The sequence below is a fragment of the Lucilia sericata genome, unplaced genomic scaffold (genome assembly GCF_015586225.1).
Source record: "Lucilia sericata isolate MDLA Ls3-8-SP2 unplaced genomic scaffold, ASM1558622v1 Contig000118F_arrow, whole genome shotgun sequence".
Lineage (NCBI taxonomy): Eukaryota > Metazoa > Arthropoda > Insecta > Diptera > Calliphoridae > Lucilia > Lucilia sericata.
The window spans coordinates 526,588-542,151 of record NW_023994150.1 but is presented as its reverse complement, the minus strand read 5'-3'; the positions used below and the strand labels follow the sequence as shown (position 1 = coordinate 542,151).

At 29.4% G+C, this 15,564-nt stretch overlaps 2 protein-coding genes across 3 annotated transcripts in view; one reads left to right on the top strand and one right to left on the bottom strand.

The window, feature by feature from the left end:
- The window catches only part of LOC119600644 (probable E3 ubiquitin-protein ligase bre1), a 188,554-nt gene that overhangs the window by 16,513 nt on the left and 156,477 nt on the right, over positions 1 to 15,564 (bottom strand). The gene's annotated exons all lie outside the window — the stretch shown is intronic.
- Positions 12,786 to 15,564, top strand: part of LOC119600638 (GATA zinc finger domain-containing protein 14) — a 32,944-nt gene continuing 30,165 nt past the window's right edge. The window contains exon 1 of the mRNA XM_037951021.1: positions 12,786 to 13,373. Within this exon, the coding sequence (XP_037806949.1) occupies positions 13,372 to 13,373 (2 nt within the window). The 5' untranslated portion in view covers positions 12,786 to 13,371. The remainder of the gene's footprint in view (positions 13,374 to 15,564) is intronic.

The following is a 15,564-nucleotide window of genomic DNA, read 5'->3' as shown; positions in this document are numbered from 1 at the left end:
TAAACAGTGTTAACAAAAAGCAGGGAAGAAGACGATAGACATTATATTGTATACACAACTTTTAAAATGATTTGACGTGACAGATTATAAAAGAAAAACTTTTAACACAACCGCCGCCATCATGTTGTATATGTAGGCTTTAAGTTTTTACTACTATAGTTTTTTTTTACTTTTTTCGACTTTTTTCTTCATTATCATCATAATTTTATGTACCAAAACCATAAATGTTAGTTTTTTATTGGTACCTGCCACAATGCATAAGACCTTTTGTAAAGAGGCTGGGCCTCTAGTAATGACGGAAAAATGAATTAGTTTAGATTAAAAAAAAATTGATAAGAGAGAAAAAAATATACAATTTTCACTTCGTTGATAATTTAGTGATGGTGATAACTTTAACCATTTAAGTGCGTAAGACGGTTATAATCCTATTATAAATATTTAAGAACAAGAGTATTATAAGCAGTTAAATTAAGTAAACGCCACCACGCTTATTTAAATTAGTTGAGAAGAGGGATGATGGTGATGGGGGTCGACGCCATGCCAGCACAATACCCTTTCTGTTATGTGTCCCTTTTGTGGGTAGGTTTCGTTTTTTTAAATTAATTGAAAAAATACACCTGGGTTTGGTAAAGGTATTGAAAATTAATAAAAAAATCAATTTAACGGTTATTAATGTTAATTAAGTTACGTTACAGCTGAAAGCTTATGTACGATCATCAGTCTATATACTCATTTAAAACTTTAAAGAAATTGCCTGTTATTGTATTTAACTGGAGCAAATATGTAAAAATTCTTTTTTGTTGTTTTAACAAAAAATTTTAATCTATTAATGACAGTTTCTTTTTAAAATTTTCAAAAGCGATCTTTTAAATGTTTTATAACGGTTTAGTTTTTAGCTAAAAATCCTGCAGAGTGATTTTTATTTATTTAAAATCAAAAGCTAATTAATTTAATTTTTATTTTATATAAAAAACAGAAGGTCAAACCTGACAACACCGCTGTGCAAACATGATTGAAAATTAAATGCAAACGCACGCATAACTAGACATAAACAGCACAATCTTAAGAGGGAGACACACAAATAAAAGGCCCAACATTTAGAGGCCTACTTAATTAACATTACCCTAGACTATAGGCTACAGACCAGGCAACAGACTTGACTAGACTATAGACTGGACTATAGACTTGACTATAGACTGGACTATAGACTAGACTATAGACTAGACAATAGACTAGACTATAGACTAGACTATAGACTAGACTATAGGCTAGACTATAGACTAGACTATAGACTAGACTATAGACTAGACTATAGACTAGACTATAGACTAGACTATAGACTAGACTATAGACTAGACTTTAGACTAGACTTTAGACTAGACTATAGACTAGACTATAGACTAGACTATAGACTAGACTATAGACTAGACTATAGACTAGACTATAGACTAGACTAAAGACTAGACTATAGACTAGACTATAGACTAGACTATAGACTAGACTATAGACTAGACTAAAGACTAGACTATAGACTAGACTATAGACTAGACTATAGACTAGACTATAGACTAGACTATAGACTAGACTATAGACTAGACTATAGACTAGATTATAGACTAGACTATAGACTAGACTATAGACTAGACTATAGACTAGACTATAGACTAGACTATAGACTAGACTATAGACTAGACTATAGACTAGACTATAGACTAGACTATAGACTAGACTATAGACTAGACTATAGACTAGACTATAGACTAGACTATAGACTAGACTATAGACTAGACTATAGACTAGACTATAGACTAGGCTATAGACTAGACTATAGACTAGACTATAGACTAGACTATAGACTAGACTATAGACTAGAGTATAGACTAGACTATAGACTAGACTATAGACTAGACTATAGACTAGACTATAGACTAGACTATAGACTAGACTATAGACTAGACTATAGACTAGACTATAGACTAGACTATAGACTACACTATAGACTAGACTATAGACTAGACTATAGACTAGACTATAGACTAGAGTATAGACTAGACTATAGACTAGACTATAGACTAGACTATAGACTAGACTATAGACTAGACTATAGACTAGACTATAGACTAGACTATAGGCTAGACTATAGACTAGACTATAGACTAGACTATAGACTAGACTATAGACTAGACTCTAGACTAGACTATAGACTAGATTATAAACTAGACTATAAACTAGATTATAAACTAGACTATAGACTAGACTATAAACTAGACTATAGACTAGACTATAAAATATAGACTGGACTATAGATTGGTCTATAGGCTAGTCTATAGACTAGACTGTACCTAGACTATATACTAGACTATAGAATGGACTATAGACTAGACTATATAATCTAGTCTAAAGCATGGTCTATAGTCTACTCTATAATCTAATCTACAGTCTATAGTCTTGTCTATAGTCTAGACTATAGTCTAAACTATAGTGAAGTTTATAGCCTAGACTAAAATCTAGTCAATAGCCGGGATTTCAGGCTACTGAATAGTGTAGACAACGCCATGAGGCCTTGCGCAAGGGCATTCTCTCTCCCCCACTTTACCAACTTCGAAATCGTACTCAGTATTAAAAAAATCTCTATAGTATTTACATTTCATCTGCATATAACCAAAATACTATTTAAACAGCGGTGTCTGATGTTTTAAGACAACTTCACTTAGTTGTAAGCTTTTCAACTCCCTCTGAGAATATAAGTTATCTACAAAAGATAGCCACAAGTGAGCTTGATCACTTGTCCGTCTGTCTCCTCTGTCTGTTTGACTTTTTCGTATTGTGCTGCGAATGACTTACATGACGCATGTTGATTTTGACTTTTTGTCTAAGTAACTTTTTGCTGCCTGGTTGCATTTAGTAAGGAAAGAGAAATGAAATGATGGAAATTTATAAATAGATTTTTCGTTTAAAAGCTTTTACAGAAAAAGGATGTGGAAAAAAGTAGTTGAAAAGTAAATAATTTAAAAATCTTAACTACTAGATTTTTCTATTATGATTACTAATATTGATTAGTGGAGAGGATCATACGATTTCTTGGATATTTATTTAGTTATATACTAGCTTAAGCTGACTTTTTTAATTGCTCTCTAACCAAATTTTTAAATCTAACAAAATTTCGGTTTATTCCTTTACCCTTACCCAATAGCCAAAGTACAGATCTGGTTGCTGTTTAAATTTTATCTACCAAATATTAATAGACATTGTTGATTCAAGTAATTCTCAGTTAGTTCCTAATTAAGACAGGAATTTAAGCTTGATATTGCGATGTTGTATTGCAAAATTAAATAAAATATTTTAAATACAAAAAGAGAAAAAAAGTATAAATATAGAAGCAAAGCCACCATTTTGGCCCTCAACCAACAGACCAAAGACTTCAACAGTTTAAGTTTTCAAGATTTTTTTAAGTTCTAAACCCGCAACACTAAAAAACTTATTACGTTTTTATTTTTTAACTATTGTTTTTATTTACAGTACACGTTTTAATAATCATATACAAATTTAATTTAATATTTACTAGTAGTTATTTTTCTTTAAACAATTATTAATATTATTACTTTCAAAATTCACATTTGGCGCTAAGCAATCACTTACTTTTTTGGTGATTCGCACTTGAGTGTGAAGTCAAAATGTAAATCTTTATTTAAAATTGTTTATTAAAACCATAAGTTTAAATACAATATTATTTATTAATATTGAACAGATGCAAAGAGCGGCATTATTAATGACAAGCAAATTTTTAGTTTATTATAAGATTTTCTAACACAAAATAATGAAAATAATAATAATAAAAATATATCTTTTGCCACTCCTTTTTTTTCCGCTGTTATTATTGTCGTAGATAAACTAAATTCTAAAATTCAATATTTAAGCTACAGGTGCTTTTCTTCCCCTTCTATACGCTTTATTTGTCTTTATATAGTATAAATAAAATTTATCAGCTAACAAATATTTGTTTGTATTATTTTAAAAATATGTCCATTTTTTTCTTTATTTATATTTATTTAAATTATCAGACATTTTATTTCAAAAAATTTTTATGATTAGTTTAGTGTGTCGCCGTTTAAATTATTTTGTCAAACTTTGAGTTCCGTTTCTTTTAGTTTCATTTGAAAGTTTTGCTTAAACGCGTTTAAGCAGCTAAATGCACGTTCAAGTATTGTGTGAGATTAAATTAGTAAAAAATTAGCAATAATTTTCATAGATTTATCTAAAAATTAGCAATGCTTTAATCACTCAATTAATTTAAATAAAAAAAGTTTCAGTTCATCTAAAAAAGCTAAAAAAGAAAATGTGTTAAATGATGTTTGGTCGGGTTTTGAGGAGGGAGCCAGTGTTTATGGAACACTGTTTAACAAAATTTTCTTTTTCTAGAGTTGAGAAGAGGAAAGTCTGAACTTTAGTTTAAAAAGTCTAAAGTCTGGACCCTATTCTTGTCTACAGTCTGGCCTTTGGTCTAGTCTATAGTCTGGACTATAATCTATTATATAGTCTTAACTATGGTATTGTCTAGTCTATAGTCTAGACTATAATTTATTCTATAGTCTTAACTATAGTATTGCCTAGTCTATAGTGTGGACTATAATCTATTCTATAGTCTAGACTATAATCTATTCTATAGTCTAGTCTATAGTCTATTCAATAGTCTGGACTATAGTCTAGTCTGTAGTCTGGACTATAGTCTAGTCTATAGTCAGGGCTATAGTTAGTCTATAATCAGGGCTATAGTCTAGTCTATAGTCAGGGCTATAGTCTAGTGTATAGTCAGGGCTATAGTCTAGTCTATATTCTCGACTAAAGTCTAATCTGTAGTCTAGACTATAGTCTATTCTATAGTCTAAACTATAGTCTGTTCTATAGTCTAGACTATAGTCTATTCTATAGTCTAGTCTGTAGTGTATTCTATAGTCTGGACTATTGTCTATAGTCTGGACTATTGTCTATAGTCTACTATTGACTATAGTCTAGTCTATAGTCTGGACTATAGTCCAGTCTATAGTCTGGATTATAGTCTAGTCTATAGTCTATACTATAGTCTAGTCATTAGCATGGACTATATTCTAGTCCTTAGTCTGGACTATAGTCTTGTCTATAGTCTGGATTATAGTCTAGTCTATAGTCTAGACTATAGTCTATTCTATAGTCTGGACTATAGCCTATTCTATAGTCTGGAATATAGTCTAGTCTATAGTCAGGCTATAGTCTAGTCTATAGTCAGGACTATAGTCTAGTCTATAGTCAGGGCTATATTCTAGTCTATAGTCAGGGCTATAGTCTAGTCTATAGTTAGGGCTATAGTCTAGTCTATAGTTAGGGCAATAGTCTAGTCTATAGTATGGACTATAGTCTAGTCTATAGTCTGGACTATAGTCTAATCTATATTCTAGACTATAGTCTAATCTATAGTCTAGTCTATAGTCTATTCTATAGTCTAGACTATAGTCTAGTCTATAGTCTGGACTATAGTCCAGTCTATAGTCTGGATTATAGTCTAGTCTATAGTCTATACTATAGTCTAGTCTATAGTCTGGACTATATTCTAGACTTTAGTCTGGACTATGGTCTAGTCTATAGTCTGGACTATATTCTAGTCTATAGTTTGGAATATAGTCTAATCTTACTATAGTTAGTCTATAGTCTGGACTATAATTAGTCTAAAGTCTGTACTATAGTCGATCCTATATATAGTTTAGTCTATGTTCTAGTCTATAGTTTCGTCTGTAGCCAAGTTTATAGTTTCGACTATAGTCTAGACTATAAACTGGTCTATAGGCTGGACTATAATACACACTATAGACTGGTTTGTGGCACACAGTTTGGTCGATAAAAAGACTACAATGTGGAGAAGCGTCTGATCTAAGTTTAGTAGTCTATATTCTGGATTAGTACTTTTGTTGTCCGGTGTCGTTTTCATTTTTAACTCTTTTTGAAAATTAAGTAGAAATGAGAAAAAAAATCACTACACACGTTTTTAATCATCAATCAACTTGAAAATGTTTTAACACATTCAGTTATTAATATGCCATAAAATATGATAAAATAGAAATGTAAATCGTTTAGCATTAATTTATTATTTGATTTTTAAATTTAAGTATTATTTAATGATACTTGAACTTTTGTAAATGCAAATCATGCAAAAAAGATACAGAGAGCTGCTAAAATGAGAAGATGAAAAGATTTTAATTAAAATGTTGAAAGAAAAACTTAATCATTAAAATATAAAAAGTTTGTACTAAGTATTAAGCAATTGAAATAGTTAGATTGTTTTCAGAAATAAGGTCCTTTTAGAAAACCAATAATTTATTACGTTTACTTAGATGTAGTTGTGTAAGTATATAGACGATCAGTTGTTTGTGAGAGAATGCTTTCAAATGACAACTTCTCTCGGTTTCCTGTGAAAGAGGGCAAAGCTTCTGTAAGGAATAGAAAGCTTTAAAACAAGGCCATTTTCGAAGTCACGAAGTAAATGTTGGTGTGTTTTTAAAATTGGCTCAACTTTTTTATAATAATATTTTGTAAACTTTTGTTAACCAATTAACATAGTTTAACTTTTTCTACCTTAAAAAAATCAACAAATTGCTTTAAAATTGTAATCAAAGATTAACGGTATATTTCTTAATTTAATTAACAAATTTACGTTTTAAATGAAATTCCTTTTTGTATGTTTAAAAATAAAATAAACTACAATTAAATAAAATTGAAATGATTCTGTCATTACACCTACAAGAAACGCAACATATGAACTCTTTTCCACAGAGAAGTTAAAGGGTAAAAAACCCACGATACTAAAAAAAAGAGTTTTATCTTAGATTTCAATTAACGTTAAGGTCAGTATTCAGACACCTCAGAGAAAAAAAACACAAAAACAAACTTTAGCATGCACCCAAAATCTCATAACCCTTCAATGGAGGCACACGATGTTTAAGGAGAAAAGAAAGAATATATTCATTCATATCATGAGAAATATTTTAATTAAAATTCCCCCAAAAAGAAACAAATATACAGTAAACCAACCCAGTATCTGATGCGAAATTCGAAACACTTTTCAACAGAAATAAGAATAAACAAATAAACAGAGTTACGGTTGTGGTAACTTAAATATATTTAAAAAATACGATTTAAAAAAAAATCCACAAACAAATAAAAAATAAGTGGGCGTTGAAGTGAAAAAACCAAACAAAACAAGTTGCCTTAAGAAAATCCACCGAAACAAAAAACCCATAAAGTAACCCAAAAAAATACTCTTCTACTGATAACTAAAACAGCATGAGCGCGCGAAAAAAGTGTGATTTTGAAAACAAGTAACGAAACATTGACGCTCCAAGGAAGTTAAACTTGAACGCACATCACGGTCTAAGTGGGAGCACTAACTCAGTTTTATTATTTTTGAAAATTAAACCAAAACTTTATTTTATCTTTGTGCTAATTAGTAAGTGAATGAATTCGAATTCAAATTCAAATTTTAAATTGTAGTTGTGAATTGAAATTTCTTAGAATCAAAAAAACATTCAAAGTAATTCCATTTATTGACGTTATCAAATATGCTGGATGTTTAAGTCTCTTTTCTTAAGAAATTTTACATTTAACAGATTTATTAACTAGAAATTCTAATCAAGTTTAAAAAAAAATTAAAAACAAATATTTACAAATTAATTTAAATATTAAAACGAATTAACAATTCTTAGTTAATCTCTCTCTCTCTGTATGAGAACCGAAAATATTTAGTTATTACAATCAAACTTTAAGATACTTCCTATAATTTTATTCATTACCAGATGATGGCACGCATCAAACAGCTGTCATCACTGCTCAATTTTTAATAAATCATACAAGTTGTCTCTTTTTTTCTATTAACTAATAGACTTTCACTTCATACTCAAACATGAATGATGATGACAACAATGTTTTTTTTTTTAATTTTTTTGTTATTAGTGGCTCTCTCAACTCCAACAAATTTGTATGTCATACCTGTATTAATTTATGATCGATTGTAAATATGTTGGAGAATTTTTTTGTGTGTGTGTGTTTGCATGTGTGTAATGTTAATTATAGGTAAAAATAAATTTATGCTTTTTCTTTTAATTTTTGAACTTTTGCATAAAGTTTTCTCATTTGTTCTAGTTTTGCAAATAATAAATTATGGAAACTATGTTTGTCGCCATTTTTATTAGTATTTTGCTGTGTTTAGGTAAATCCAATTTTTTATAAAAAATCACGTATATTTATAAAAATAGATTAATAAAACTATCAACTTGGTAATATTAAAGTTTAGTTCTATATAGTTCAGTTATAGTTTTGTTCAAATTCAGTTCTAGTTCAGTTCTAGTTCAGTTCTAGTAGTTCAGTTCTAGTTCAGTTCTAGTTCAGTTCTAGTTCAGTTCTAGTTCAGTTCTAGTTCAGTTCTAATTCAGTTCTAATTCAGTTCTAATTCAGTTCAAATTCAGTTCTAATTCAGTTCTAATTCAGTTCTAGTTCAGTTCTAGTTCAGTTCTAGTTCAGTTCTAGTTCAGTTCTAGTTCAGTTCTAGTTCAGTTCTAGTTCAGTTCTAGTTCAGTTCTAGTTCAGTTCTAGTTCAGTTCTAATTCAGTTCTAATTCAGTTCTAATTCAGTTCTAATTCAGTTCTAATTCAGTTCTAGTTCAGTTCTAGTTCAGTTCTAGTTCAGTTCTAGTTCAGTTCTAGTTCAGTTCTAGTTCAGTTCTAGTTCAGTTCTAGTTCAGTTCTAGTTCAGTTCTAGTTCAGTTCTAGTTCAGTTCTAGTTCAGTTCTAGTTCAGTTCTAGTTCAGTTCTAGTTCAGTTCTAGTTCAGTTCTAGTTCAGTTTAGTTCAGTTCTAGTTCAGTTCTAGTTCAGTTCTAGTTCAGTTCTAGTTCAGTTCTAATTCAGTTCTAGTTCAGTTCTAGTTCAGTTCTAGTTCAGTTCTAGTTCAGTTCTAGTTCAGTTCTAGTTCAGTTCTAGTTCAGTTCTAGTTCAGTTCTAGTTCAATTCTAGTTCAGTTCTAGTTCAGTTCTAGTTCAGTTCTAGTTCAGTTCTAGTTCAGTTCTAGTTCAGTTCTAGTTCAGTTCTAATTCAGTTCTAATTCAGTTCTAATTCAGTTCTAGTTCAGTTCTAGTTCAGTTCTAGTTCAGTTCTAGTTCAGTTCTAGTTCAGTTCTAGTTCAGTTCTAGTTCAGTTCTAGTTCAGTTCTAGTTCAGTTCTAGTTCAGTTCTAGTTCAGTTCTAGTTCAGTTCTAGTTCAGTTCTAGTTCAGTTCTAGTTCAGTTCTAGTTCAGTTCTAGTTCAGTTCTAGTTCAGTTCTAGTTCAGTTCTAGTTCAGTTCTAGTTCAGTTCTAGTTCAGTTCTAGTTCAGTTCTAGTTCAGTTCAGTTCTAGTTCAGTTCTAGTTCAGTTCTAGTTCAGTTCTAGTTCAGTTCTAGTTCAGTTCTAGTTTCAGTCTAGTCAGTTCTAGTTCAGTTCTAGTTCAGTTTCTAGTTCAGTTCTAGTTCAGTTCTAGTTCAGTTCTAGTTCAGTTCTAGTTCAGTTCTAGTTCAGTTCTAGTTCAGTTCTAGTTCTCGTCAGTTCTAGTTCAGTTCTAGTTCAGTTCTCGTTTCCGTTCTAGTTCAGTTCTAGTTCAGTTCTAGTTCAGTTCTAGTTCAGTTCTAGTTCAGTTCTAGTTCAGTTCTAGTTCAGTTCTAGTTCAGTTCTAGTTCAGTTCTAGTTCAGTTCTAGTCAGTTCTAGTTCAGTTCTAGTTCAGTTCTAGTTCAGTTCTAGTTCAGTTCTAGTTCAGTTCTAGTTCAGTTCTAGTTCAGTTCTAGTTCAGTTCTAGTTCAGTTCTAGTTCAGTTCTAGTTCAGTTCTAGTTCAGTTCTAGTTCAGTTCTAGTTCAGTTCTAGTTCAGTTCTAGTTCAGTTCTTAGTTCAGTTCTAGTTCAGTTCAGTTCATAGTTCAGTTCTAGTTCAGTTCTAGTCAGTTCTAGTTCAGTTCTAGTTCAGTTCTAGTTCAGTTCTAGTTCAGTTGTTCAGTTCTAGTTCAGTTCTAGTTCATTTCTAGTTTCAGTTCTATTCAGTTCTAGTCCTTCTAGTTTAGTTCTAGTTCAGTTCTAGTTCAGTTCTAGTCAGTTCAGTTCGTTCTAGTTCACTTCTAGTTTAGTTCTAGTTCAGTTTCTAGTTTTAGATTCTAGTTCAGTTTCTAGTTTTCATTGTCCCTTGTTATAATGACTTTTTTCTATCCACTGTGTGACTTACTTGATTATAAGTTGCCAACTACTAGGAAAAATCAATCTACTATTTTAATTATCCATTGTTGTGTCACTTAATTTTATAGTTTACAACTTAAGTAGATGTTTTACAGTTTACAAGTGTTAATAGTAGATAAATCGTTCTAAAAAACACATAATTACTAACAACAAATCTGATTATAGATTGAGTATTTTGTTTTGAGATTTAATCTAAGTATTTAGTAGATAGAAATATAAAAAAACATTTTTAGATTACATTTTTTCAATTAAAAGAAATAATACTAAAGATCGAAATCTTTTAATAAGGGGTGACTTACCAGCTAGCTGTTAAGTATTACTAGGTAAGAAATGGAAATATGGATTATAATCAGGTGAACATTAGATAGCATTAAGCTCTATGCTATAGTGTATAGAGCTTAATATGTATGCGGTAAATTGCAAGCGGAAGAATATGGTTTATAAAACCCCCATCGAATAAGTTGATACTCAGCGACCTAGAGCCATAAAATCAACTCATATTATTAACGACTCTTTCAATATCCAAGAAAGACATTCTGAACTAGAACTGAACTAGAACAGAACTAGAATTGAACTAGAACTGAACTAGAACTGAACTAGAACTGAACTAGAACTGAACTAGAACTGAACTAGAACTGAACTAGAACTGAACTAGAACTGAACTAGAACTGAACTAGAACAGAACTAGAATTGAACTAGAATTGAACTAGAACTGAACTAGAACTGAACTAGAACTGAACTAGAACTGAACTAGAACTAAACTAGAACTAAACTAGAACTGAACTAGAACTGAACTAGAACTGAACTAGAACTGAACTAGAACTGAACTAGAACTGAACTAGAACTGAACTAGAACTGAACTAGAACTGAACTAGAACTGAACTAGAACTGAACTAGAACTGAACTAGTACTGAACTAGAACTGAACTGAACTAGAACTGAACTGAACTAGAACTGAACTAGAACTGAACTAGAACTGAACTAGAACTGAACTAGAACTGAACTAGAACTGAACTAGAACTGAACTAGAACTGAACTAGAACTGAACTAGAACTGAACTAGAACTGAACTAGAACAGAACTAGAATTGAACTAGAACTGAACTAGAACTAAACTAGAACTGAACTAGAACTGAACCAGATCTAAACCAGATCTAAACTAGAACTCTACTAGAACTATCACAATTGGGCTGACTACAAGTTCAGCTCATATTCCCTGCATCGTTTATTGATGCCCGTCAAGTAAGTCACCAGTGTGGCTTAGAACACGCACAAATAGTTCACATTTTTCGCTTTAAAATTTAAATACGTATTTTCCAGCTTAACAGTTAACACTACTCTCCACACCCCACCCCATTCTGTTAACAGTAGATTTTGAGTGTGTGTGTGTGTTTGCCTCATTAGGCGATTAGAAATGTTGATCTCTGAGAAACGTGAGAACTTGGCAAAAATGTTTATTATAAACAAATCATTTACAAGTTTATCTTTTAATTACTCATACTCACTCGTTAATCATTTCACTGTTATTTTTTTTAATTTAATTTTTGTTTTGGTATTTTGCATTATGACATTTTCTTGTGCTGTAAGAGAGTGAGAGGAGTTTAGTGGGAAATAAAGAACCGGGAAACTTCAACTTAATGACAATTATTAGGCTTCTTTTCATTTTGTTAGAGGGAGATTTTGCGATTAGGAATTATTATTATTATTATTGTTTTGTTGGGGAGTTTTGTTTCCTATTTCACAAATTCTTAGTGGAATTTAATGAGTCTGATACATGTTTAATAATAACAAACAGCAGATACACAGAGACAAATGCTAGCTGTGTGAGGAGTTTGACTGTTTTTTTTTTTTTTGAAAAATTTGAAATGTATGTAAGTGTTTGGTTGTTATTGTTGTTGAGTAAAATGTTCGTAAACGAACGTCAAGCCAACAAAACGAATGTTTAGACGAACGAACATTGGTTACTCTGGATTGATGGTTGGTTGGTTTGTTTGTTTGGCAAGTGGTTGGTCGTAACGTTGTTGGGCCTGTCTATTTAGTTCTGTCTGAAACCTCAATGAGTCTTGAGCAGTTTGTTAATTCAGTTTCGTAGCAACTTTCGTCGCGTTGAGAACGTTCGAACGCTTTAAGAAATTATTTATTTAATTAATTAATTATTGACTGCTGCCTATTTGACAAACAGCCTAAATGTAATATTTATTTGCTGTGGTTTTATTAATTAAACAAATAAAATGTATTTTTTATTATTATAAAGAAAAAGAGAAAAAAATATAGTTTTTTGTTTAACTATCAATACAAAAAGGAATAATAATTTTATGGAATTTTAAAAAATTATATTTAAATATAAAAAAAGGCAAACTGTGTAATTAATTAAAAAATCTTTATAAAATTTTGTAAGAAAAATTATAAAAAATAATAAAGATTGAGAAAAAATATTAAGATTTTGTTTTAAAAATCTGGTGAAAATAAAATATTTAAGAAAAAGTTAAAACAAATTTAAACGAAATTGAAATAAATAAAAAAGAATTTTACGAAAAAGTTTGTTATAAAAAAAAACGAAAAGTGAAAAATTAAACATAAAGTTTATACAAAAAAAGAAAGAATTTTGAAAACCAGAAAATGAAAAATAACCGTTAAACAGATAGATATTTAAACAGAACAAAATATAAAACGAAATATTTATAAAAAAAACATAAAGTAACTGCTGTTATAAGAAAATTTTGTTTTGAAATATAAAACACAACAAATGACAGCATTATAAAAACAACAACAAATTTTAACAAATCGTTACAAATCGATGATAGTATCGATAACATAACACCCTAAAACAACAATAAAGAAAAAAGCCAATTTAGCTTTTTTAGTTTAAACACAAAAAAACAACAACTATTGGATATTTTGGATACTCTATTTTCAATTTTCTTTTATTGTTGTAAAACACAAATACACACACTCGCCAGTCAGTCAGCCAGCCAGCTATTAGCACACATACACACACACTAGTCAATGATTTTTATCTCGTGATTACACTATAAAATCTATGTGGGATTATAAACTCAACCCTTAAATCTGGGGGATACAATGAGGCCAGAAGTATACGATGTAAGTACCATATTATAAATAGTTTTTTTTTTACAATTTTTCAAAAAATTTCTCATGTAAGTGTAAAGCCTGCATATCGTATGATGATGAGTTTTTTTTTTTAAGCAACCAACCACAATTATTTATTAGATTTTTTTAAGAGCTTTTTTTTATAGAAGAAAAAAGTCACAGTCGGTAAATGTAATGTTAGTGTAAACACACACAGACACATAAACATTAAGTATCATAGAAAAATTAGAAAAAGTAAGAAAAAAAAAAAAAAAACATTCATAGCTGTTCAAAAGTCACCATAGACAAAAACAGATTGCTTAAGCTTAAGGACTGAACAACTAACAGACAGACGGTCTGACAAACGGTCGCAACACTCTAAAATGCGAATGTTCATATTATTATTATTTTGTGAATAATGAAACAAGGTTTAATTATTTATACATTTTTGTAGAAAAAAACATTTTTTGTTTTAATTAAATTTTATTCTTGTTCATATTATGGAAATGTATAAGAAATGTAATTTTTTTTAATAAACAAAACAGTGGAATAAGGATTATAGCGTTTTCAATGCAGATTTAGTAGGAAATTTAAGGGCAAAATAAAAATTTTAGGTAAAAAATGTAATTCACTTTCAAATTTCTCTAAAATATTTTTTTGTTAAAAAAATGAAAAATTTTCTTTTATAAATTAAAAGTTTATAACATTAACTTTTAATAAATCCAAAAAGAAATTAAAAATTTTCTTATATTTTGTAATAAAATTAAAAATAAATTCTTGTTAAATGAAAAATTACTGAAATTTTCAAACTTAACAGAAATATAATTTTCTTGGAAAATGTTTAATTTATTTTAGGTTATTTAAAGGTTAATGACATTAGCTATAAGGTTAATCAAAAATAAATTTAAAAAATTTTGTTTAAACTTTTTTAAATTCAAAAGTAAATTTGAAAAATTTTAATATTTTCTGCTAAAATTTTCAAAATTTTAGAAAAATTGTTTAACTTCCAAAAATTTTCTGTTTTATTTTTAACAATTTAAACTTTTAAAAAATTCCAAAAGAAACTAAAAATTTTCTTATAAATTTTCATAAAATTAAAAAGAAATTCTTGTTAAATATAAAAAAAGGTGAAATTTTCAAATTTAACAAAACTAGGTTTTTCTTGAAAAATTTTTAATTTAGTTTTTATTATTTAAAAGTTAATGACATTAGCTATAAGGTTAATCAGAAATAAATTTAAAAAAAATTTGTTTAAACTTTTTTAAATTCAAAAGTAAATGGTTGTATGGGGACTAGGCGAAATAATGGACCGATTTCAACCATTTTCAATAGGCTTCGTCAAAGGAAGAGTAGTATGTGCAAAATTTCATCAAATTATCTGTAGGTTTACATGGATACACAAACGGATAGACGGACATAGCTTAATCGACTAAAAAAGTGATTCTGAGCCGATTGGTATACTTTAGGGTGAGCGTAGAACCAAATTTTTTGAATAAAAATAGTTTTCTTAAAAAACATCTTCTTTTAAGCAGTTGTTTTTAACTTCTAACACCAATTCCTAGAAATTATGATCGTGTAAAATATGTCGATTTTGTCAAAAACCCAAAAATCGTGCTCAAACTAACTAATAACTCTAATATATTCATAAATTCATTCATTAAACAAACAAAATATATAACAAAACCTGACATATTCTTTATGATCTACTCATAATAATAATAATTACAAATTACAATAGAAAAAAAAAGGATTGTAAACCAACAAAAAACAATCCCTACAATTGAACATGATAATGTAAACCCTACTAACAACAAACACAATAATGAGCAAATAATATACATAAACGTGAAACGTGTGTGTTAGTATGAATGTAAGTTTAGAAAAAAAATTAAAATGACATGTACATAAACATAAACAAAGGCAGCAATAACAGCAACAAAAACATAAACATACAATTTACTTACACTCTAGTAATGTGTAACAACAGGGCACAACATACACACACCTTTACTAGCTCTTGCAATTCTACAAGCATTTTTTACATACATTCTATCTAACATACTAGTATTGCATACTTTTTCGCTGTAAATTTTTGCTAGAGAGTTTCCTGAGTTTGTATAGGTTTAGTGTTGCATAGGTGAGAGGCCGTTGTGTTTGTGTGTAGGTTTATGCAACCCCTGTGTTTCGCCTCTTTTTTTCGTTA